This window comes from Poecilia formosa, unplaced genomic scaffold, assembly GCF_000485575.1.
Source record: "Poecilia formosa unplaced genomic scaffold, Poecilia_formosa-5.1.2 Scaffold29, whole genome shotgun sequence".
Classification (NCBI taxonomy): domain Eukaryota; kingdom Metazoa; phylum Chordata; class Actinopteri; order Cyprinodontiformes; family Poeciliidae; genus Poecilia; species Poecilia formosa.
This window is the reverse complement of record NW_006799968.1, coordinates 2076314-2100882: the sequence shown is the minus strand read 5'-3', so window position 1 is coordinate 2100882 and position 24569 is coordinate 2076314. Positions and strand designations below refer to the sequence as shown.

At 39.3% G+C, this 24569-nt stretch overlaps 1 protein-coding gene across 4 annotated transcripts in view; it reads left to right on the top strand.

Moving 5' to 3' along the window:
* Positions 1-24569, top strand: part of trpm7 (transient receptor potential cation channel, subfamily M, member 7) — a 46822-nt gene that overhangs the window by 16369 nt on the left and 5884 nt on the right. The window contains exons 9-39 of one of the 4 annotated variants that reach the window (XM_016669989.1): positions 860-983; positions 2582-2654; positions 4867-4967; positions 5336-5470; positions 5558-5611; positions 5695-5835; positions 6217-6351; positions 6474-6751; positions 6827-7055; positions 8240-8395; positions 8536-8679; positions 10411-10539; positions 10699-10950; positions 12184-12358; positions 12472-12604; positions 13626-13804; positions 13902-14034; positions 15022-15812; positions 16589-16677; positions 18198-18288; positions 18401-18462; positions 18541-18578; positions 18740-18768; positions 19412-19465; positions 19891-19935; positions 20058-20123; positions 22091-22374; positions 22566-22648; positions 23535-23740; positions 23824-23875; positions 23972-24078. In XM_016669989.1, the coding sequence (XP_016525475.1) occupies positions 860-983; positions 2582-2654; positions 4867-4967; positions 5336-5470; positions 5558-5611; positions 5695-5835; positions 6217-6351; positions 6474-6751; positions 6827-7055; positions 8240-8395; positions 8536-8679; positions 10411-10539; positions 10699-10950; positions 12184-12358; positions 12472-12604; positions 13626-13804; positions 13902-14034; positions 15022-15812; positions 16589-16677; positions 18198-18288; positions 18401-18462; positions 18541-18578; positions 18740-18768; positions 19412-19465; positions 19891-19935; positions 20058-20123; positions 22091-22374; positions 22566-22648; positions 23535-23740; positions 23824-23875; positions 23972-24078 (4568 nt within the window). Of the gene's footprint in view, positions 1-859; positions 984-2581; positions 2655-4866; positions 4968-5335; positions 5471-5557; positions 5612-5694; positions 5836-6216; positions 6352-6473; positions 6752-6826; positions 7056-8239; positions 8396-8535; positions 8680-10410; positions 10540-10698; positions 10951-12183; positions 12359-12471; positions 12605-13625; positions 13805-13901; positions 14035-15021; positions 16254-16588; positions 16678-18197; positions 18289-18400; positions 18463-18540; positions 18579-18739; positions 18769-19411; positions 19466-19890; positions 19936-20057; positions 20124-22090; positions 22375-22565; positions 22649-23534; positions 23741-23823; positions 23876-23971; positions 24180-24569 lie in introns of those variants that run through there. The other 3 variants (XM_016669987.1, XM_016669986.1, XM_016669988.1) reach the window with 3 other exon arrangements.

Here is a 24569-nt window from a genome sequence, read left to right as displayed (position 1 = left end):
ATAACAAATTTATGAAAGTAAATATTTATCTACAAATATAAGTTGTGTCTTAAGTTTCCAAAAAGTCTTGTGATGTTTGCCACTAATCTAAGCAAGTTTTATTTGGCTGGTCCGAGAGCAGCAATGCAGGGCTGCCCCTCCTCCACCTGTTGCTGCTCACTGACAGGCAGCAAACCGAAAGGAGGTCAGCTACTCTACTCCAATGTGTCACTCTTGCTGATTCTGGTCAACAACAGATTTGCATCTCTAGTTATCCCTAATTGACTTGAAACTGAACTGAGGAGTTTTTTTGTTTATTTCTATCAAATCATCACTTAATTCTTACCCTTTTTAGATCAAAGTCTTGTTCCCCAAACATCCAACAGGGATATAATTTAGTCAACCGTGGCTCATAGAGACTTTACAGACATTTGATTTGTATGTGGGTTATCTCACTCCTCTTGCTGGAGCCTGTCTAATTTCTTCGAAATGAAAGTTGTAGTTCTTGGAAATGAAACTTGGCAAAATATCCTTTGTGCCCCACATTCCTCAGTCTTGTGGCAACAGGTTGGTGTTTGACGTATCCTGCAGGAGCCAACAACACACCTGCTTCACCGCAAATGTTTTGACTTGAAATCGAACCAACATGGGTGTTAGTAAGGGACTCATAATGGACAAAACTGAGTCAAATTCTTTGACTGTTGGATCAGTTTAGTGCAGCTCGTAAAACACTTCAGATAAGCAATCAATCATTACGGTAGTATAACCTCAGATAAAAGTCTGCTGCTTTCTAGAGATCATTTTACCTGCTGAAGGATTCTAAGTCCAACTTGTACCACATTTTATGGCGCCGTGTGTGATTCTAATCGTCGCTTTGCAGCGGCCTTCCCGATGGGGTGGAGACGGACATCGTCGCAACCATCAAGAAAACGTTCAACTTCAGTCAGAACGAAGCCATCCATCTCTTTCAGAAGCTCATGGAGTGCATGAAGAGCAAAGAACTGGTAAAATGTTGCATCTTTTCTTTTTTTATATACGTTTTATTCTGGGTTTCCCCTGGAAAACTAGCTGTTTTTGTGTTTTAAAAATGTTAATAGCTGACAGGAAATTTTGGAACTAACCGTCAACAGAGAAAATGCAGCAGCGGACTAAATAAAGCTAGTCTTTTGGTAGGTTCTGTATGTATCATCAAATGATATTATCTTTTTAAATAGATAATTGTCTGCTAAAGATGGCTTTATTACATATAAACCTAACGCTACCCATCTTTGCCATCACTGTAACAGGTGTATTTAAAAAAAAACAAAAAAAAAAAACATTTAAACTAAATAAACAATGTTTAGCCTGGTGGTCCGCCAGGCTTTTAATACACTGGGGGAAACCCAGATTATTATTATTATTATTATTATTATTATTATTATTATTATTATGACACAGGATCTAGTTGGATGCGTTATGGACACTCAGGCAGGTATAACATCAGTTTGAAAATGGCTCAATAAATTGAATCTAATGAAAAGTAAACACTGCAGGCCAGAGGAGTTGGGCATCTCAGTCGTATACTGAGTGACTGCACCCCCCAGCCTCAACCCTCCCCTTTCCCATGAGGGCTTTAGGAAATAAACAGAGAATAATGTTTTCACTGAGTCAAGTCTTTTTGCTGTGAACTTTGACCCTGTTTGTTTAGTCTATTTATGCACATTTTGGCAAATTTACACCATGAAACTCTGCAGATTTTTGATGAGAAACAGAAACAAGCAGGTTATGAAATTTCATGATGGCAATTGTTTTTACTCCATGTTTTTAAAATGATGAACATAAAATCAGCTATTTAGTGGTAATAATGCAGACTGTGTTTTTTTTTTTTTTTTTTTTTTTTCCACTTGTTCAGATTGAGACAGAAAAGTAAAGCCAGTTGATGTTCATGCCTCCCATCCTCCTTGTCTTCGAATGAGCTGAACTAATTTATCCTCCAACTCAAAAGGTCACCACACTGCAAAAATACGAAATCTAACTAAATATTGGTCTAGATTCTAGTGCAAATTTTTCTTTCAAACGTGATGGCAGTATAAAATTACAGACATGAACAAGGAATGCAAAGGCACATATTTTTTATACCACAATAATCTTAACATGCTGGAAATATCTTAATGTCTCAATTCAAGTAACTTATAACAACTTTTCAACTTGATACAGGAGCTTGTTTTAAGTCAATAACTACTTATATTGATGATCTGCTAGTGAAACAAGACGTTTGAACTTATAGCATGAGGAAAATGTTTGACCCCACTGGCAGATTATTTCACTGATAACAAGCATTTTTTTCATCAATATTAAGGAGTTATTGACTCAAAACAAGCTTCTGTTTCTTACTTTTCTTATTTCAAGTGTACCAAGACGTTTGCACTGGAATCTAGACCAATACTTGGTTAATTTAGTGTTTTAGCAGTGTAAGTCATAGCAACGCTCACAGCGTCGCTGATGGCAGCCGAGGACCCCGGTGTTAGCAGTACAAACGGATGCCTGGGTGAAATAAGTGGAAACATCTGGGCACGGTGTGTGGGAACCTGGTAATGATCCGATCTTGTTTCTTGGTCAACAGATCACCGTGTTTCACATCAGCTCCGAGGAACACCAAGACATCGACGTAGCTATTCTGAGGGCCTTGCTCCAAGGTTTGTGAAACGGCTGCTTACTAAACCACCATGTTCTTCAGCTCATCTAATAAAAGAGGAGGAATAGATTAGATGAAGTCCTACGTCTTTTTTTGGTATTTGGAGTTTAATATTGCCTTTTTTCTCTGTTTTCATTCCGATATGGATATGCTTTGAGAACACAGTTCCCCCTCTGTGCCCTTCCCTTTGTGCTCTCGATGAGATCAGGTTGCTCACATTCACATGAACTCCCCGTTCCTACGGTTTCTGAGTCTCGTGTCCTTCACTCTTTGCGTTGGAGAAGCAGGGAATCTACTTTACTCCAACGAGGGAGGAGCGAATTCCTCGGAGCGCATTTTTGTGGCTCGTTCACCCTCATTCCAGGTCATCCCTGCTAAGACTGGAATATTTGCCTTTAACTACTTAACAATTCAGAGAAACCAGTGTAGACATTCAAGACATCCAGTCAAGCACGAAATGTCTAAGGTGCAGTCGCCTTTGTTCAATAAAAATCTATTTAAAAAGACCTCAAAGTATTCAAAGCTTTTAAAGTCATTAGATAAAACGGAAAGCTTTTCTGTTTACCACTACAATATGCAGCTTATGCAATAGATTGCTCACTAAATTAGAAAAGGGAGAAGCAACAATACATACACAAGCTTGCCAAACAATTTTGCATTTCTGTTGAAATTGTAATTTGGTGTCCAGATAGAGAATTATTTTTACTGGAGCTGCTAATCATGTTATGATTAAATCAGACATCTACGCTGTTATATTTCACAAAAAATTATTTTAAACCTGTCAATGCAAAATAGAGAAACTTTTAAAGAATAAAAAAGTCACCTTAAATAGTGTTATTTAGGCCCAAATATTTCTAATAAACATAAGAAATAGACTGATTTTATCTTAGAGATGTAGCTAATGATTATTTAAGTGATCCGTTATTCTGACGATTAATCAAATAATGAAAAAGGGACATTCTGTAGATTTTTTTCATTTGACTACTTAAGATTATTTTATACAATGTGTAGAAATGCATAAGAAAATAAAAATAATCCATATTCTTTTAAAAATAAAAATACCATAATCACCTGAAGGGATGTGCCGTCTAGAATAATACAACGAACTGAAAAGAGGATTATAAAAAGATTATATCACTCTTTGTGAATAGATGAAATGTTTTATGTTTCTAAATAAAAATTTGAATGGAAAAAAAAATAAAAATACCAGTTTTATTGCCCAAAATATAATAATATAGCTTGATCATTTTCCAATAAAACGAATACATGTAACACGAACATGTGAAAGGCTTTCTGCTCGACTTAACATCAACATGTTGACTATTTTTTTGGATTAACTTAATAGTTGGACAGCAAAAGTAGCCTAAAAGGAGTTCACCACTATTATTATTTTTATTATGCAGAATTTGAATCAACATGATGTTTAAAACGCCACTAGAGTCTTTCTGGATAGATCATATTTACAGATCAAAGAAGGTTGTTTTTTTTAAGTCTTACAAAATGTATTTTTGGCTTATTGGCTGCTCTGAGTGCATTCTTTTATCAAATGGCCTTTTTTGGGTTTATGAACTTCAGATAACGATTATTCGATGCCAAGTTTAGTTTACGATTATTTCAATAAATGATTAATTATGATTAACCCGATTAATCGTTTCAGTCCTATTTTATTTATCCACTTTTTGCTTATTTAAGTGATTGTATGAAGCATTTATTCAGGGAAAACTTCAACTCTCTTCAGCCTGTTTATTGATGGCCCATCGTTGTGTCTTTAGGTTCAGGTGACGATTCACTGTGAAACGTTACAGTTCGCTCCTTCCAGGCCCAATTCATCTATAGTTTCAAGCTCCAGTGTCCTTAGCTTTGTAAATTAAAAGAAAAATATCCTGAGCCCCTCCCTGTATACGCCAATTTAATGAAAAAGGTTTTTACAGATGCAGAAACAACAAATCCCTCTCAGTTAGCTATAAAAATCGACGTCAGTGATTGTAATGACTTGCCCTAATAATGATTTCAGTTGGACGGCTTACAAAGCCGATCACATGAAAGAGATCAGCTCTCTTGGATTTAGCTCATCTAATCTGTTGCTCTTTGTGTGTAAGTGACTGTATTATACCTTTCCAGCTGCCTAACTAAAAACACAGTTAATGTTCCATCACCTGTTTTCAAGCAAATGCATTTATGAGCTGCTTAACGAGTAGACCTGTGTGTTTCAGGCACAAACGCATCTGCCTTCGATCAGCTGGTCCTGACTTTGGCCTGGGACCGCGTAGACATTGCCAAGAATCACGTGTTTGTGTACGGACAGCAGCTTCTGGTATGTCTATGGATTTGTTTGCATGTGTGTGAGAGAGGGAGCCACGGCTCCCAGGGTTGTTTGCTCAGCTAAAAACCTTCGGACTCACCCAGAACGACCTCAGAGTCCCCGCTGGCCGCGGTTTGTAGGGCAGGCTGCCAGGAACTGCTTGTCTTGACTGTAACATGAACCCCGTTACATTTGTCTTCATAAGCGACTCTGCAGGCCTGTGTTTATTTTAAAACTGGAGTCTTGCGTAAATGAGAGGATGGATATTTATTTTTGCTTTTTTTTTTTTTTTTGTCCTTTTCTCCCAATATTTTTTGTTTTCTAAACACTGTTTTGCTATAAAAATACACTTCCTAACTGGTTTTTGTTTGTGTTTGTAGGTGAGCTCTTTGGAGCAAGCTATGCTGGACGCTCTCGTCATGGACAGGGTGGACTTTGTGAAGCTGCTCATAGAAAACGGCGTCAGCATGCACCGTTTCCTCACCATCAGTCGGCTGGAGGAGCTCTACAACACGGTAGCCTTGGGAAACACTCCGTACTTCATCAATAAATAAGAACCCATAAATAGTTCTTATTTATTAAATCTAATCTTCTTTTTCCAGAAACAACCTCCCAACAACCCAACTCTCCTCCACCTGATCAGAGACGTTAAACAGGTAGTGGATCAGGGCTCCTAATGGCATCGATCGGTCGATGTGAAGCGGGACTTTGCTAACGTTTTGTGGTTTCCGTATCGCAGAGTAATCTTCCCCCAAACTATAAAATCACTTTGATCGATGTGGGCCTGGTCATCGAGTTCCTGATGGGTGGGACTTATAGGTGCAACTACACCAGGAAGCGCTTCCGAATCATTTACAACAATCTCCACGGCAACAATAGGGTGGGTGGAACAAGGAGCTAATTCTGGTTCTGACCTGCTAGATATAACTTTTCAAGAGAAGTATTGTCTTTTATTACAATGTTGTCATTTGTTGCAGTAATATTAACATGAACAATACAGTGTAGGGCTGTGTGACTATATCTAACTCATCAAATGTGCGACCTCAGTACATCAGCTAAATTAGCATTCAGTTGTACCGCTAAAATCTCCTGGATTTGGTCATGAAAAATACTGCTTTTAATTTATGCTGTCTTGGAATAAAGAGCAAAAATAATTCTATCAACCATATACAAGGTTATTTATTAAGGTTTGCAGACACAATTAATTAGAGTTAATTAATGTGGAGAAAAGTGACTCTGGTAATATTTGTGTTTTGTACAGAGGTCTGGACGCCACACCGTGGGTCCCGGCTCTCATCTGAGAAAGAATCACGAGACTTTCAGCATGCAGGCTGACAAGAAGGAGAAGACGAGACACAATCACTTCATCAAGACGGCGCAGCCGTACAAGCCCAAGGTAAACCCCTGCTGTTCAGTACAGAAGACGACGCTTCTCCCAAACACGTTCCTGAAAATAAAAAGGTTTTTAGTCTTTCTGGTTCGATGAAAATACCGCTAAAGCCTCGCCTCTCTCCTCAGCTGGAGAGTACCGCTGAGCAGAACAAGAAACGAAGCAAGGAGGAGATCGTGGACATCGACGACCCGGAGACCCGCCGCTTCCCCTACCCTTTCAACGAGCTCTTAGTTTGGGCCGTGCTCATGAAGAGGCAGAAGATGTCTCTCTTCTTCTGGCAACACGGCGAGGAAAACATGGCCAAGGCGCTGGTGGCTTGCAAACTCTGCCGCTCTATGAGCTACGAGGCAAAGAAGAGCGACGTGGTGGACGACACCTCCGAGGAACTCAAAGAGTACTCCAAGTGAGGTCGCCTAACGCTCAACGTTTTTCACCAAACGATATTTCCGCATTAACAAACTTCCGTGGCTCGTTTCAGCGAGTTCGGGACGCTGGCGGTGGACCTGCTGGAGCAGTCGTTCAGGCAGGACGAGACCATGGCCATGAAGCTGCTGACGTACGAGCTGAAGAACTGGAGCAACTCCACGTGTCTGAAGCTGGCCGTCTCCTCCCACCTTCGGCCGTTTGTCGCTCATACCTGCACCCAGATGCTGCTGTCAGACATGTGGATGGGACGGCTGAACATGCGCAAGAACTCCTGGTACAAGGTTCATGCTCCATCTAGATCTTTATTTTTGGTTGCAAGCAGAAGGTTGGGTGGACTTACAGTGGGAAACCTGCACCTTACATTGATCTATTATTATTATTATTATTATTATTATTATTATTATGTTTGCTCATTAATGTTGTTTAACACTAGTTGGTATTATAGTTAATGATGAAAAGCATCATTTATGATGGTTCCTTTTGGAGTAAACCTTTTATAGTCATTTGAATGAGTTTTTATACACAAATAATTGATAAATCGATGCTATAAGAGGTCAGTGTAATGTCTATTTCAAAAACTACTTGAATACTGATGGTCAATCAAATTAGTCAAGTTTATTCGCAAAAGCAGATCTGGTTGCCTTTTAGTTTTCCTGTCAGTAAAGAAATGTGCAAATCTCAATAAGTCGGTGCTGAATCGATAAATCGGATTAATAAACTGTCAAAATAACTGATAACTAATTTAGTAATTGATCAATCGTGAACTGGAGCATACAGACTTAAAATAAATGACAATTGCTGGAAGAATACTCCCACAGAGCAGTAATTACACCAGAAGTGTACAAAATATGTACATTTTGCATTTACAAAATGGAACTGAATTGATTTATTGTATTTTATAATGTATTTCTAATGGTGTAAGCTGGTTAAATGCAAAATGTGCCAGTAGTTTTATTTGATTTAAATAATTGATTCACTAAAAATAATCATTGGTTGCAGCCTAAATTAGGATTTTTATCAGTTCATTACAGTAATTGAGTTAGACATAGGAAGCTCATATCTACATTTATTATGCTCACAATATTAAGTTTTTATTTCTGTAAATTTAACTGATTATTACAGCTAAAGGAAAAAAAAAATTTAGTATTAGAAATTTATGAAAATTACTTAAGACCATTAAAAAATCCTTTAAAAAAAATACAGAAATGTTCTCAGAGTATATTCATTCAAAACAAGGGTGTTGGCGTGAAAACTTGCTGCTTTCTGGAAAACAGCATGTTGGACTCATTAGCTCAACGCCAAAATGATGAAATCTGTAATCGTTATAATGGCTGAAGTTCCCTTTAAAACAAAAACAAAACACTTTCTTTAATGATGCTCTTTATCCAGAAGCATGTGTGCATAGTTGATGCTGACAAATCTAGCAGCAGCCACCCACATGAGTGTGTATCCTGCGCTGTGTCAGGTGATTCTGAGCATCCTGGTGCCTCCTGCCATCCTGCTTCTGGAGTACAAATCCAAAGCGGAGATGGCTCACATCCCTCAGAGTCAGGACGACCACCAGATGACCATGGAGGACAGCGAACACAACTTTCAGCACATGACCGAAGACATCCAGATGGTAGGATTCGCTCCTCGTGATTTGTCTGCTGCAGGGTTCCTCAACGGCAAAAACCAATCCAGATTTTTGCAAATTTTTAAGAAATGCTGTTCTGTCACTTGATTGGTCGTCCAACGCGGCCTCTCTAACCTTTTGCACAGGACGTCTTCAAGGAAGCCAGAACCCACGAGCATCTGGAGGTGAAAAACGACATGGAGAAACAAGTCCGCTCCAGAAAGCTGCCTTTAACGAGGAAGATCTACGCCTTCTACCACGCTCCCATTGTCAAGTTTTGGTCCAATACGGTACGAAGTGAATGCAAAGACATTTACTGCTTTTTTGTTTGTGTGTGTGACTTTTAAATCCGTAACACATCCTCCTGCATGTCAAATGTCAGAATTTTGGCACGTTTCACTCACTTGTAGGCTGCAGCCATTTCTGTCATGTTGCAAAAACCAAAGAGCAATCAGTGGGCTCATTACGTGTGAACACAATCCTCTATAAGTAGGATTCCACACATTCACCTCGTCTTTTCCCATCTGGGGCTATTTATAGCCCGGAGCCGTTTCCCTGGAGCCTGGGATCCAACGCGGCCGGCTTTATCTGCAAACACGGGCAGTTTTTCAGGTTGTTCAATGTCGAGGGGCGTCGATAAGATCGCTGAACGCTGGCCGACATAATACAGCCTCAGCCTACGCTTATCTACATCAGCTGTACCTGCTTCCATCCCGATTCCAGCACCAACTCTGCACCATTGACTTATGCGTCACCGGTGGGAGAGTGACTGATTTTTCCATCACTTCAAGCCTCACGCGTCAAGGTTCAGCTGCTTTAAAAACCGTGGACCTGGTCAAAGAGGAAAGACGAGGCTGACATTTTTTTTTTTCCCACAGTCTGCACTTTGCTTCACCTACTTGTTTCTTTTCGAAAAAATAAGAAATTTTCAAACACAACAAAAATCTTCAAATTATTCTGATTTAAATTCCCAAACTGTGACTTAGTACCAGAACTTCAAATTATAGCAAAGGAAATGAGCAAAATGAACAATGATTTTTTCATTTACACTCAGAATTGCATTCAAATAAAATTCATTGTCCTGATCCTTTGAATTCACTTAGAAAGATTCGGTTCAGTTCAATTTATTCTTGTTGCATCAATTCCCAACAAATGTCATCTCAAGGCATTTTACAACACAAAAGGGTCCACTTCATATTCAGTTTTGCAGAAGTATATTAAAAGAATCTAATAATATCCAGTTAAAAAGATCTAATTTGATTCTGGTTGTCATACAATGGATTCAATCTAAAATCCACTAATATACACAAATATTTAGTGACATTTTGGCTAAAAATGAACACAATTTTATAACAAACTTACTTTTTACATTTTTGTTCTTCTGATCAGTTTCAAATGTTTTTAAAAATCTGCAATTACAGTGGTTTGACCACTAGATGGCAGGTCGAGAAGCTTTTTTTTAACACTAACAGGGTTAAATATTTTAGTCATTTAAATATGACTTAAATATTTTTGTTTTAATGAAGTTCACTATTGTAAAATTTTAAATTTATATATGAGTAACCTCTACTGTCTTGCTTTTAAGCTGATTTTTCTTTTCTTTTTTTGTGCCAGTTTAAGACAAATATTAATCTCTTAAACAGTTTTATTTTGCTAAATGTGCTGTCTTTGTAGTTTTGACAAAAGCTGTGGTGAAAATTCTAGTAAACTATTGAAGGGGTAAAAAATTGGCAAGTCTCCCTTTGCAGTTCAATAAAATAGCCCCTATGCTGAGTTTTGAGACCACAATTATCAGTAAAACTAGAGTATTTGCTGCTGTCATTCGGCTTTTTATTTCCTGTTAGAGAATCTATAAAAGACATTTCAATGAGAAGAAGAAAATTTTTGTTGAAACAATCATCAAATTATATGTAAAAGACCAACTAATTTCCTGTCACAAGTCTTATCACCTTTTTGTTGCCTTATTTCTTGTTTCAACGTTCTTCTGTTTTATTTGCGTTCCTTTGCTTCCTTCGTTTCAGCTTTTCTACCTGATCTACTTGATGTTGTACACGTATGTGGTCCTGGTGAAAATGAGCGACCTTCCTTCTCTTCTAGAATGGGTGGTCATCCTCTACATCTTCACCTCCGCTATCGAGAAAATCCGCGAGGTTTGTGGAACAAAAGCGTGCACCGTTGCAGTCATCATCCAAAGACTTTCAGCAACACAGCAGACTGACTGTTTAGGAGCTTTTGTTGAGAAGTTCTACACAAAACATTGTTTCCTAACTATATATCATCTTAAATTGTTTCCCTTTTGTGTTTTTCAGATGTTTATGTCTGAAGCAGGCAAAATAAGCCAAAAAATAAAGGTGTGGTTCAGCGAATATTTCAATGTGTCCGACTTCCTGGCCATTGTTACGTTCTTTATCGGTTTCGGACTGAGACTGGGTGGAGAGCCCACCTTCATCCCCGGGCGGACAGTCTATTGCCTCAACATCATCTTCTGGTACGTCCGACTCCTGGACTACCTGGCCGTGAACCAGCAAGCTGGGCCGTACGTCATGATGATCGCTAAAATGGTGAGCACATTCATTTGGACATTTGAAACTTTAGTTCAGCATGAAAAGCATTATTGCAATAATAAGCTTTCATTTGTAAAGAGCAGGTATTCTTTAACATTTTTGGCTTTTCTACCCAAGCATAAGAAAGAAATTAGATAAACCCCCATTAAATGTAGCCTGAAGCTTTTCATAATAACCAATTAATCTCATGACAAACCAAAATGAGCTTGTTGATTTCTATTCTGATTATTAATATTTTTAAATTTTATCATCTGTTTTATTCATGGCATTGGTTCTAAGTGGGTTTTTATTTCCCTTTTATTCATTGTTTTGTCATGTTTTGAATATTTAAAATATCTTCCAGTTCCAGTGCTGTTTTCAAAATTGAAGTTTATTACAATTGGCATTATTATGCCATTGTCAATATATTACTTGGAAATGGTCTCAAAACAACAATGTTATCGTTTATCGCAATAATTACTGGGGCAATTTATCATCCAGCAAAATTTATGATGACAGGCCTGCTGAATACAGCATATTGTATCATCATTGTCAGGCAGTATTAATGTGCGCAATATCACCATAACAAAGAACTACTTGGATGCAACATTTGGTCGGATATTCTTTTCCAGTTGCTGTGAAATAAAATTTTCACAGCAAATTTTATTTCTGTAGTATGGCTGGAGAATAAATGGACGACGTATATCAATAGACATATGATAAATATCTATAGATAATAGATTTGACAGAATATTCAATACATAAAATATTCACTGAACTCTGATTCAGAGCATTCTGGGAGATGTAGGCAGAGGAAAGACTAGCTGCTCACAGCGAGGTAAGCTAGGTTTGTGGCACCAACTAACTCACTAGCCCTTTAGTTACCTAGCAACAACCTTTTGAGCAACTTGCGCAGCAGCTGTTTCATGTTTTGCCACCGTGCCTCATAACTGCCTAAAAATGAAAAAACAACAGCAAGTTTGGCTGTATTTCAAATATTTAAATCAAAAAAGGAATCAATAATCATCCACTGACATGAAAAGCATGTATCGTGATAAGTTTCTCATCCATATCAAGCCCTCGTCTGTAGTACATTTGACTTTTACTGCCCTAAATAATGTCTGTTTTTTGTGGCCAACATGCTAAAGCTGATAAAGTGAATGCTACTGACTGCATTCACTTTAAACTAAGAATAATATTCCAGTTGACATTGGTCTCATGTTGCTTTTACTACTTTGGCATGTCTTTCAGGTTGCCAACATGTTTTATATTGTGGTAATAATGGCCATTGTCCTGCTGAGCTACGGCGTCCCGAGAAAAGCTATTCTGTACCCCAACGAAGAGCCCAGCTGGACTCTGGCCAAAGATGTGGTTTTCCAGCCGTACTGGATGATGTACGGAGAAGTGTATGCCTATGAAATTGATGGTAAGAATTGACTATGTTGGAAAAAAAAAGAACAATTACCTAACTTCTCTTAAGTTCTTGTCAGGTTATTCAGCACGTGACTTGTCATTGTAACTGGCTTCTCCTCTTCACAGCGTGTGCCAATAACAGCGAAACCTTTGCTAAGAGCCTGTGTTCAAACATAGTGTGGCTCACGCCTTTCCTGCAAGCAGTCTACCTCTTTGTACAGTACATACTGATGGTCAACCTCCTTATTGCCTTCTTTAAGTGAGTGCAAAGTGTTTTCACAAATGAATAACGTAGTTGACTTTTCATAGTGAGTTCCTTGCTGTTTTATTTGGATTGTTTTCATTCCTGGTAACGGGGGCAGTCCGAGGTGTTCAAACGCTCTTAGATTCAAGGTTAATGTAATCAGAGGTCGTTCTAGACTTTTTTGGTACCTGTCATTTTGACCGACAGCATTAAAAGCAAATCGGTCATGTTCTATTTTTACCCGTCACATTATAATCATATTAACATTAGGCTATTTGGCTCCATTTTTATGTGCTTTAGTTAATATTCACCTAGTTGAACCTGAATCCAGATCCTATCACAGATGAATGCATCTAACCTTTTCTCCACAGTAAAAAAACAAAACAAAAAAAAAAAACACCACTGACTGTGGCCCCAACAACTTATAATAAATTATAATGTCTTCAGCTCCATTTGTTAAAACTGCAGGATGAGTTAGTTTAGTTCTTCGCAGCGGCAGAGCAGCGGCCACATTAGATGTGCAGCGGACTGTACATGTTATGGCCTAATTAACTTCTGCACTGGTATTTATTTTCTCAAGATAAACTGCCGGCTCCTCTGTTTAGACTATAAATGGATTAATAAAACATTGCATTCTCTTTAGTTTTCTCTGTTCTGTACTGGAGATTGGAGTTAAAGGCGCCATTTCAAATAAAGGTTTGTAATGCGCTTCTGAACCAGACTCGCTCCAAAGCGTCTGGTACATAACTCTTCAACAGCAACATGCTGTCAGCTCCCGGTCAGAAAGACGCATTTAGTTCAGAGTTCATGAGATGATATTCAGAAAGGATTTTTTTTTTATTGATTAATTTTAGTTGCCTCTGCAAAGAACTCTTTGTGTAAAGTCTATGTCTGCCCATGTGCACCAGTCAATTATAACCTGTCAAATGACCGACAGCCTTCAAATTTTCCCATCATTTAAAAAAAAAAAAAGGTCATATACGGAAAATATTCCGTTAACATGACCTCTGATTGTAATGTGCTTTTTGCTTTGCAGCAATGTATATATACAAGTAAAGTCAATTTCCAATCTGGTGTGGAAGTACCAGCGCTATCACTTTATTATGGCCTACCACGAGAAGCCTGTCCTCCCGCCGCCCTTCATCCTCCTGTGCCATATATACTCACTCTTCTGCCTGTGCAGAAAGAGGAAGAAGGAGAGCACCTACGGACCAAGTAATGATCCTTTTCTGTTTTTTTTTTTTTTTGTTTTTTTTATAAACCAATATATGTCATTTCACTTATTGAAACCTTTGTTTTTTATTTTTTGCAGAGCTGTTTCTCACCGAGGACGACCAGAAGAAGCTTCACGACTTTGAGGAGCAGTGTGTGGAGACGTACTTTCACGAAAGGGATGATCAGTTTCACTCGGGCAGCGAAGAGCGCATTCGTCTTACCTCTGAAAGGTGAGGCTGATTTAGGCAGTCGGAGGATGAATATTATGTGTGTTCACAATACATGATCCATAAAAGTTCACATAATGTTTTTAGACGCACTGATTAAAAATACATGGTGGATTTCTGATCTCATGCTAGCGATTGTTAGTTCGTTTGTTATTGTGTGTAATCGTGGCAATAAGAAATTGTTTTTACAACTGCAAGTAGTTGATCAGCATCTCAGTAGGTCAAAAAGTAATCTGAACTATAAACCCTAAATCCTCAGAGAGCTGAAAAGGAAGATTCATGGTTGCAAAGCAGAACTAAAGAGCAGAGAGGGAAGGAGGAAGAGTCTTTCATCCGTCTCAAAATTATAACCAAGTGGCCAGATAGAGATGTAAAAAGAAGTAGAAAAGCAAATTACGTGGATTAGCTTACGAACTGGGGCTGCAGCTAACGATTAGTTTAATAAACAATTATTTGTATTAATTATTCTAATGATTAATTGGCTTGAATTGGGTCATTCTAAAGATTTTTCATTTAACTATGTAAGCCTTTTTTATGATTAGAAATACACTAAAAGAAGAGAAAGCATCTTAATCCAAAACAACTTTTTGAGCATACTTTGATGTGAGTTGCGACATTTAGTTTCCTTTTTGGGATGAATAAAGTAAATGGTAAACAGACTGAACTAATAATAGTTCAGTCTGTTTCAGTCATTTTACCGACCAGGTTGACAGGAGGAGACTGGAATTGAACCTACAACAGTCTGATTGCAAGACAACTCTTCCCACTGAACCACAGTCACCCCCTGATGTTGTTCAATTGAATTGAAAATAGGTCATTTTGAGTCTCCACATCTGATGACTAAAATATTAATTTTAAATCGTAATGCCGTGCTACAGTAAACTCTAACAAATTCTCTTTACTTTTTTTGTGCTGCTAATATTTTGTGTTTTTACCTCGTTGGCCAAGTTTGTTTTGTTACCAACGGCGGCTCTCCCGTCTTGTTTCCAGAGTTGAGACGATGTGTTTGCAACTGAAGGAGGTCGGGAACAAGGTGAACTTTATAAAACGCTCCTTGCACACGCTGGATTCACAGATCGGCCACCTGCAGGACCTGTCTGCTCTGACCGTGGACACTCTGAAGACGCTGACCGCTCAGAGGGCGTCCGAGGCCAGCAAGGTCCACACGCAGATCACCAGGGAGCTTAGTTTGTCCAAGAACGTGGTCCCCAGCATCGCGCACGTGCCAACGGACTCCAAATCGTCGGCGATAGGCAAGCGCAGCGTCAGGGCCTACTTCGGTTCTTCGTTTCCCCAAGCGGGCGCCAACATTGCGGATTCCCTTTTCGGAGTCGATGCAGGAGGAGACGGCGGGATGCAAATCCGTCAGAGATTCGGGCACGGTCCCAGAACTGAGCCGGGACCAGACCCCGGAGTGAGCACGGCGTTAAGTCCGGAGAAGAGGAGCGTATTCGGGCAGGGACACTTTGCCGCAGAGGCTGGTTCCTCCGGCAGCACGGGCGCCATAGCCTTCGTGCCGAGCGCCTCGCCCACCTCCCCTCCGGAGCGCCGTCACCAAGGCCACTCTCTCACCCAAAGCAAACTAACCCGTCCGCAAGAGCTGCGCCTTTCCGACTCGCCATCCAGCCTGCCCAACGCGCCCGCCCTCGTAGCCCAGTTCCGCATCAGCAGCACCCCCTCTCAGCCCAGTGGAGCCAGCCACCCCGACCTCGCCCAGGACGGGTTTTACCAGCAGCCGCCCCAGCCAGACGCCACCTCTGTAGAGTTCGGGGCGTTTGTAGGTGAGTACAGAAACGAAGCTCTGTCCGCTGTCGAGGAGGAGGAGAAGTGTGTGTGTTTGTATCCGACTGTAGTTGTTCTCTCCAATGAGTCAAACTTCACTCAACCTGCCTGCCTGCTTGCTAGTGCTGTAAAACCTGAAAACCCAAAGGGGTTGACGCGGGGGGGTGTTAGCGGGGGTTACGTAAACGAAGCATTCAGCGACGAAGAAGGCCGATCTGCTAGAAGATCTCCACAAACCGAAGCACTAGAAGCATCGCCGCCGTTGTATCGCGGCCTTGGAAACGGCATCCAGCCTCCTGCTGCGGTGCCCAAACGACCCCACAGACGGAAGAGGAGGGAATGTGATCCTCCAGGACGGCCAGCTTCTGTCCACAACACTCGAAACGGGTCAGAAGGTCAACGAGAAGAGAAGAAAACCGCAAGAAAGCTAAACATGAGAGGTTTGAGTTTCAGTCTGAGCTTATGGGATGCATCTGCCGGGTGCTGGGGCTTCTTTACCTGCTCTTTCTTTTCCTCTGTCTACTGTGAGTGACTTGTATTTATGTTCCTGGGTGTGGCCAAATTTCACTCAACATCAGTTTGTTTTTGATCAAGTTTGTTTTTGAAGAGTGATTTATGTAATCATGTTATATTTTGTGGTGTACGTTGGTCATGTGGAGGTTAGAGGAAGAAATCTGAAATCTGATACTGAAGCAGAGATTACTTCACCATGATCAGAGAACAGCTGGTAGTTTTTGCTGCTGTCAAGTTGAACTAATCTCCTATTTGGACTCAGGACATAAAGACAACTTGGATATGCAGCACTCTACTCCGAAAGAGACCTCCAGCAGACAGCAAAGCCCGGCCACACCAACCAGATCACAGGTGTGTATGTTGTAATTTTTACATTTTTACAGGAGCATTGATCAGGGATTTCATTTTTACTAATATTTGGATATGGTTGGTCATACTATGGCAAGATACAATAGCAATTGCGGCTGAAACAAGTAATTGTGATGAATCGATTATTGAAATAATTTAACTAATTTGGTAATCGATTAGTCGCTAACTGGAGTGTTTAGACTCAAAAAAAGGCCATTTGCTGAAAATGAAAAATATATTCAGAGAAGAATTGTACAAAATACATATACAATCAGATTATCGGTTCAAATCCACTAAAGGAATGCTTTTATTGTATTGTAGGCAATAAAATGTTTATTTTCTTATTTTAAAAAGGAATTGAATTATTTATTTCCACCTTTTAATGTATTTCTAATATTGTGTAGAAAAGTCTTAAGTAGTTTAATAAAAAATGTGCCAGTTTTATCCAATTAATCATCAGAATAATCACTTAATCAGTTACCAAAATAATTTGTTAGTGGCAGCCCTAACAGTAAAAGAAGAATAAAGTTGATTAATTCACATTGTTGTGAAGCTCCATGTTGCAGGATGTTTTTGTGGTTGCATACCAGAAGGCATCCATGCCAATTTAAGGCATAAATGATGCAGCAGTGGCACTGCTGTCTGAAATGTGGACACTGTTTATTTTAAACATTAACCTAATGTATAAGTTGGAGTTCAGCTGTAAATGTTTGTTTTTATTTTCTTCGCATGTTTTGGTGTCTGCAAAACATTTAGGAGTCTAAATTTGGTGCTCCTTGGGCGCCCCCAAGTGGTCAAATAATTATAAGCTTAATTTATCAGAAAGTAGGTTCATTATATGGAGATCACTGTATCTTCTTCAGTGCAGACAGATCTTCTGCATAGCATAGCATGAGGTTAAATAATGTAGTTGCTTTAGCATTTGAGTAGCATTTGTAAATTACTTCACAATGGAGCATCTGTAAATAGTGTTGTCTTTCATATTTCTTCTGGGTTTTTTTTTTGTTTGTTTTTTTTGTTATACTTTTAAAGTCGTCAACTAAATTTTAATATAAAGATGACCGAAGTAAATTAAATTGTATTAAATTAAAAAAATTAAAAGCTGTCCAAACCAGCCTGGCCTTATTTGATAATAAAATGCAATTTGTATAGCATGAGGCAGATTAAAAGTTATCAAAAAAGCAACATATATCATGCGCTGCTCTAGAGAAATTAAAGAACAAATGAGAAACAAAACACAAATTGCTCCTGGTTCACTTCAATTAAAGTCTGTGTCTTTGATTTAATTGTACAAAATTAAAAATGGCAACCATGGGAGAAGAAGGAGAACACATTTACAAACTTTGGTAAATGTGTCACTTTTGGAACCAACATGGATCATGTTGGTTGTGTTGTATATGACCAACAATCTCTACATATGCAGCTTTTTGCTCAGATATTACATGACAATCAGATTTTCCTTCATCTTCTCATTTTCATTTTTTTTTCTGTCTGCGTCTCCACTTGCTCTCTTGCGGCCACAGGTTGAAAGTCACGGTCTCATCCGAGCGGTCAACTCCTACGCTGGCTTCACAGAGTTTGACAGAACCCCCGCTTTTCTTCATCCAGACTCGAGTAAGTTCAGAAAAGAAAATTGTAAATTAGATCTTCTAGTTCAGTGTCCTCCCTTCAGTAGTAACAATGGTGTAGCATAATTGATTTCTGATGGTTTATTGTGTTTGTGTAGCTCTGACAAAGAAGGACAGGAGTAGAGTTTCAGCTGAAGACATCCCTAGAGCTGCAGTACTAGTAAGAGCTTGTTGTGTGCGTTTGTGTGTAAAGGTTGACGTGGACTTGTGTTTGATTAACGTGTTGCTTCTCTACCAGGAAAGGGTTCAGGTGAAATCAGCCCAAGCCAGCACCCTGTAAGTGTCCTTCCACTGCTCCTTATTGACATATAAACATCACCTTTCTGCAAACAGCTTTACAAATGCTCCAACACAATAAAGTGAAAGTGGTGACAGATTAGATCGGGGTTCTGATGACTGGCTCTCTCATCAGTTCTCTCTCTCTCTCTCTCTATCAGGAGACCTCCTGAGGAAGAAACATTAAATGGTAAGAACTGGAGTTACTGTTAGTATATTTTAGATTACTGATACAGATATCACAGGATTGGTATCGACCAATACCGATCTGATATAGGAAAACGTAACTGACTTAAAACCTTTCTTTTTTTAAAAACATAAATGTACTGAATCAGAAATGTATTAACTCTGCAGCAGTACAGCACACTTAAATACGCTAAGCATTTTCACGAGCTTGGTCAAACATGTAAAACAAAACAACTTTGATTTGTTCGGTCAGTGCAGTTATGGGATATAACAGCCAATCTAAAATAAATAATAAAGAATCTGTCAAAAACAATAGGTTGACAACTTTGGTCAAACATATACGTTTGTTTCAATATCTGGACCAATACAGATATTATCAGATCTCTGCTTTGGTCGTTTACCTTTCTCAGGATCTTTTGAATGTGAAGTTCTCCAAACTTCAACCCTGGGGAAATAAAAGACAGGGTGGAAATCTGTGGTGTTTGTACAGTTCAGGCTGGATTTAATGCATTTTACAATCCAAAGGCAATTGTTTTATGCCAGAAACATCTTAGATTTAATGCCAACCTTCACTTTACCGTGACCATAGTTTGTTTTTTCTTCCTGAATGAGACCTTTACTTAGCTGCTCCTCTTGTGTGGTTACAGCTGCCGTTTCCCTGTACACGGCACGCCACAGCCACCTCGGAGCCAGGAAGGACTGTGAGTCTCACTGATGGGCACAAGATAAACTAGTTGACCTCATTTAAACCAAAGATATTTATTAGCGGGTCTTATTTTCACATTGGACTTTTACTTTTTTTTTAAACTTCTGTCAATCATGTTTGGATTTTTTTTTTTTTTTTTTTTTTTTTTTTTTTTGTTCATCCACTTTACAGTTATGCAAAATGCTGTGTTGGTCCGTCACATAAAATCCCTCCAATTCTTTGAAGTTTGTGTTTGTAACATGACACAATTTGAATGCTATGTAAATTTGTAACAACTACTAGTACTACCTGTTGCATCAAACCGTTTTAGTTGTTTGTGTTCTTGGTTTTTAATTATGTATGGCCATCTAGTGGCTGATGCCGGAACTGCTTAATGAAGTCTGAGTGTAGTTAAAAAGACATTAATTTCTGTTTCTTCAGCTATCGGCTCTCCGTTCAAGCCTATGGAAAGCTATCAGTACTCGGGTGAGGAGACTACACTGGTGTTCAAACATTTCCACTCTGTTAATAATAAATACTTGTTATCCATTCACTTTAGTAACTTCTGCAAATAATGAGCAAGTCTTTGCTTTTCACTCTTCCTCCAGCTGTGGAGCGCAACAACTTGATGAGGCTGTCTCAGAGCATTCCCTTCACTCCTGTGCCCCCTAGAGGTGAAAACACAGTAATGCACCAGTCCTCACCTTTTTGACGGCTTCATTAATAACCAGCGAACTGTTTGAGAATGAGGAAGCATGAAGGCAGATAAGAGATCTCTTCTACTCCCACTGCCGTTTGCTTCGCAGTGAATGAGCAAAGTGTCGGTGCTGCCTTGAATGTTTCGTCTTTTTTTTTTTTTACAGTTATTATGACTTTAAAATTAGATTACTTCTTCTTTCGAAAGAGGAAGTGCTGGTTTTGACAATGAGGATATGATGTTTTGACGGCTACAGGTGATGGGTTTTCTTTTTTAATTAGTAAAATAACTTAAGTCATGTAGAGGCAAACAGTGGTTGTCATGGTGCTACCCTTTTAAAATCATTTAGTATGCAGGTCATTTAAAGGATAGGTAAAAATGTATATAGTTTCATAAAAACTAATCTGGAAAAGCTAAATATTTTCATTAGGAAAATATCTGGAATTCTGGGGAAGGTTTTAGGAACTGGAAAACTAAAATTATTCAGCATGCATTTTTGTTTGTGTTTTTTTACGTGAAGGTTTTATGCGTTTGGCCTTTTTAGGGCCTTTACCAAGGCACAAAAACCGTCACATGTGCAGGCGGTTTAACAGTTCAGTAACACCATGACAAGTTTGACTCGTCACTTTATCTGTTCCTTTTTTTTGGTCTTTGAGCACAGCATAATCTAACTGTGCACCTTATTGTTCCACAAGATTTTAAAATGAGTTTATTATTGTGTCACATGCAAACTCACAGCTATTTTCCGCCTCTGACCTCCGCATCATGACTGCTGAGAGACTCACCTCTAGTCTAAATGTAGCTGAGTTAAAAACCAGAAGAACTCGAGCAAAGGTTCTCAGTTCTAAACTTATACGGAGCATTCACATCTGTTTTTTTTTTTTAAAGCAAGTTACAGTTCTCTTTTTATTTCTAATTGATTTTGTACTGAAACATTTTTGTTATGAATCATTTTGAAACTTTTTTTTTTCCACTTCTCATTCCATTTTCTGTAACCTTTTGACTACGGAGCCCGTGACATGGGAAGGAACAAAGACGTGTAGGAACTACTTGTTTACTTCTTGGGAACGAGATAATTTGCATTGTTGCATGGACAAGTGTAATCTAAAACAAACATTTAAATGGGTAGCATCTACAACATGACCGTTATTAGAACTATATTGATTAGAATGACTGTCTGTGATTTATGGCATAATGTGGCACATTATGCCATAAATGCGCATAAATGTTTTATATTTTTAACAAGAGTTGCCTGTGCATTTTGTAACAATTGGTGTAAAATGTAATTATTTTCTTGGATATTGTGACGGAAATGATTACAAAATGCGTTCAATGAGTTTATTATATTCTACGCTGATTATTAATGCCGTTATAATAAAGTTTTAAAACATTTTCAAAGCAGAACTCGTCATGCGGCATTAGAGCGTAGGCTATTATTTTGGTAGGAGCAGCCAAATTAAACGTCTCTTGCTAAGAATTACGCTATACCTGACCGCAAGTCACTGAAGAATAGGATTCTAATTCAGGTTGAAATGAAGCAAAAGCAAATCAGACTGCTCCATGTTTGCGAGATGCTAATGAATGGAGAACCGCTTTGTTTTTTTGTTTTTTTAAATTAACCTTCCTTTTATGGCTTGCAGACTACGCATTTCAGCTCTTTGTTTAATCCGTTTCCTTGTTCCTGCAGGTTTTGTTCATCTTTGTAGTGTAAACATCTTGCCTGACAAGTTAAAAACTCGGGCAGTGAGCCTAATATCTATTACGTTGGCAAAAATTGCGCTCAGTGGAAGAAGCGGCAAATGTGTGAAATTTTAACCCATCCTAAAAGGCAATGACATTTGGTTGGCAGTTATTAAGATGAGCGCTTGGAGAGAATAGTCTTGCAGCTAGAAATTATTTGCACACAAATCGGTGGCTAAGACATCCTGCTTTGTGTTGCCACAGGGGAGCCGGTGACGGTGTACCGTCTGGAGGAGAGCTCCCCAAACACAATCAACAACAGCATGTCCTCCTGGGCCCAGCGGGGCCTCTGTGCCAAAATAGAGTTTCTGAGCAAGGAGGAGATGGGCGGAGGACTCCGACGGGCTCTGAAGGTCCTTTGCACTTGGTCAGAGTACGACATCCTGAAGCCTGGACACCTCTACATAGTCAAGTCCTTCCTGCCTGAGGTGGTCCAGACATGGGAGAGCATCTACAAGGAGGAGACCGTGTTGCATCTTTGTCTCAGGGTGAGAATATTTAGATCTACTTTGTGTTGTTCTGCAGTAAAAGGTCTGGGTGTGTCCCCAAAGAGGAGAGATCCAAGAAATGCCAAACCTTGGCAACAGCTTTTCCATGTTCAGTGTTTTCTGTTTCACAACATTTCCCTAATCAATTGCTATGATTTTTGGTAACTTTTCTTTTTCTTTTATCACTCAAGGAAATTCAACAGCAACGAGCTGCTCAGAAGCTGACGTTTGCCTTCAATCAAATCAGGCCAAAGACAATTCCTTACTCACCGAGGTAACCAATCACATCCTGTTCATAGAAACCTGATTATTCATTCATTCCTGGTCATATTTGTTTAGTGTGTCAAACGCTCCTCTTGCAGCTTGTCTAACCTCTGACTCTGAAAGGGGAACCCCATGTCAGTTCCTGCAGTAGTGCAATAGTACATAGTACATTGTTTTAGCGTGATGTCTTTTCTGAAGCCTTTTACCGGACACCATCTGTACCAATGGTTTCTACACTCAAATCATCTAACAGAATGCTTTCCAATTTGTTAGTGGTAGCAAAACTTGCTAACAGTAGTGCCATTTTATTTTCATACAAGTACAGAGAAATCCGGTCAGAAGCAAGAAACTTTTTTTTTTAACGTTCATTAAACACGACATGCCAATAAGCTAACACATGGACAGAAACACTCTTCAGTGCAGAAGTTCTTTCTTGACAGAAGAAACAAAGTTGACAATCACTTACAGAAAGCAGAAGATGTGTAGGAACCAAAATCATTTTATTTTACTCCAGGCAATGTATTGTCTCAACAGTACAACATCATCTGGATAGACAGAAAAAAAATAAAACATTTTTGGTAGAGGTGCTCCAGTTTCTGGCCGATTACCTAACGATACCACAAAGGACTGTAATCAACGTCGGACTGTTATTTTCCATAGGTTTGACTCATCAGTCGAACATTTTCTTTAGATGACAGGCTAAAATTCATAACAAGTCTCATTATCTCATTAAGATTTTAGAAAAGAAAGAAGTTGTTTACTATATCAGGTGTCATTATCAAAACATCAAACAATCCTGTTATAATCACACGTTTTCCATTCTGGTGATGCTGCCGTTCCTGTCCTTTAAAAACGATCACCGGTCTTGAGCTGCGCTCATCATTCTGTGTGTTCAGGTTTCTGGAGGTATTCCTGCTGTACTGCCACTCAGCTGGCCAGTGGTTTGCCATTGAAGAGTGCATCACCGGCGAGTTCAGGAAGTTTAACAACAACAACGGAGACGAGATCGTTCCCACCAACCTTCTGGAGGAGACTATGCTGGCCTTCAGCCACTGGACGTACGAGTACACCCGGGGAGAGCTGCTGGTGCTCGACCTGCAGGGTAAGACGGGTGTATGCGCGCCAATGCCACATTTATTCTTTAAAAAAATTAGCCGTTTCTTGTAATGCCGCTTTCATTTGCAGGCGTCGGGGAGATCCTGACGGATCCGTCTGTCATTAAGAGCGGGGAGAAAGGGTGAGCGTTCTCACAACATGGAGTCGCCATTTTCTCATTTAATCCTGATCAAGTCAAGAGTTCAGGAGCTGACTTATCCCTCTGTCTCTGCTGCAGATCGTACGACATGATATTCGGACCTGCCAACCTTGGAGACGATGCCATCAGAAACTTCCGGACTAAACACCACTGCAACTCCTGCTGCCGGAAACTCAAACTTCCTGGTGGGACGAGCTTTCGAGCTGCTGACTGGTTGCTTAATTTCATATGGGAATTGTTGGCAACACTTTATTTGAAGGGGTGTGCATAAAACTGACATGACGCTGTTATAAACATGACATAACACCTGTTATGAACATAAAGGAGTCTTTGTGAATATTTATGACTGTCATGAAGTGACATTCGGTAAATAATGACACTTTTAATGCAAAGTTGTATTAAAACTTCTATTAAAAGTGTCAACTGTATTAACTGAGTGACACTTCATGACANACATAAAATCCCTCCAATTCTTTGAAGTTTGTGTTTGTAACATGACACAATTTGAATGCTATGTAAATTTGTAACAACTACTAGTACTACCTTTTGCATCAAACCGTTTTAGTTGTTTGTGTTCTTGGTTTTTAATTATGTATGGCCATCTAGTGGCTGACGCCGGAACTGCTTAATGAAGTCTGAGTGTAGTTAAAAAGACATTAATTTCTGTTTCTTCAGC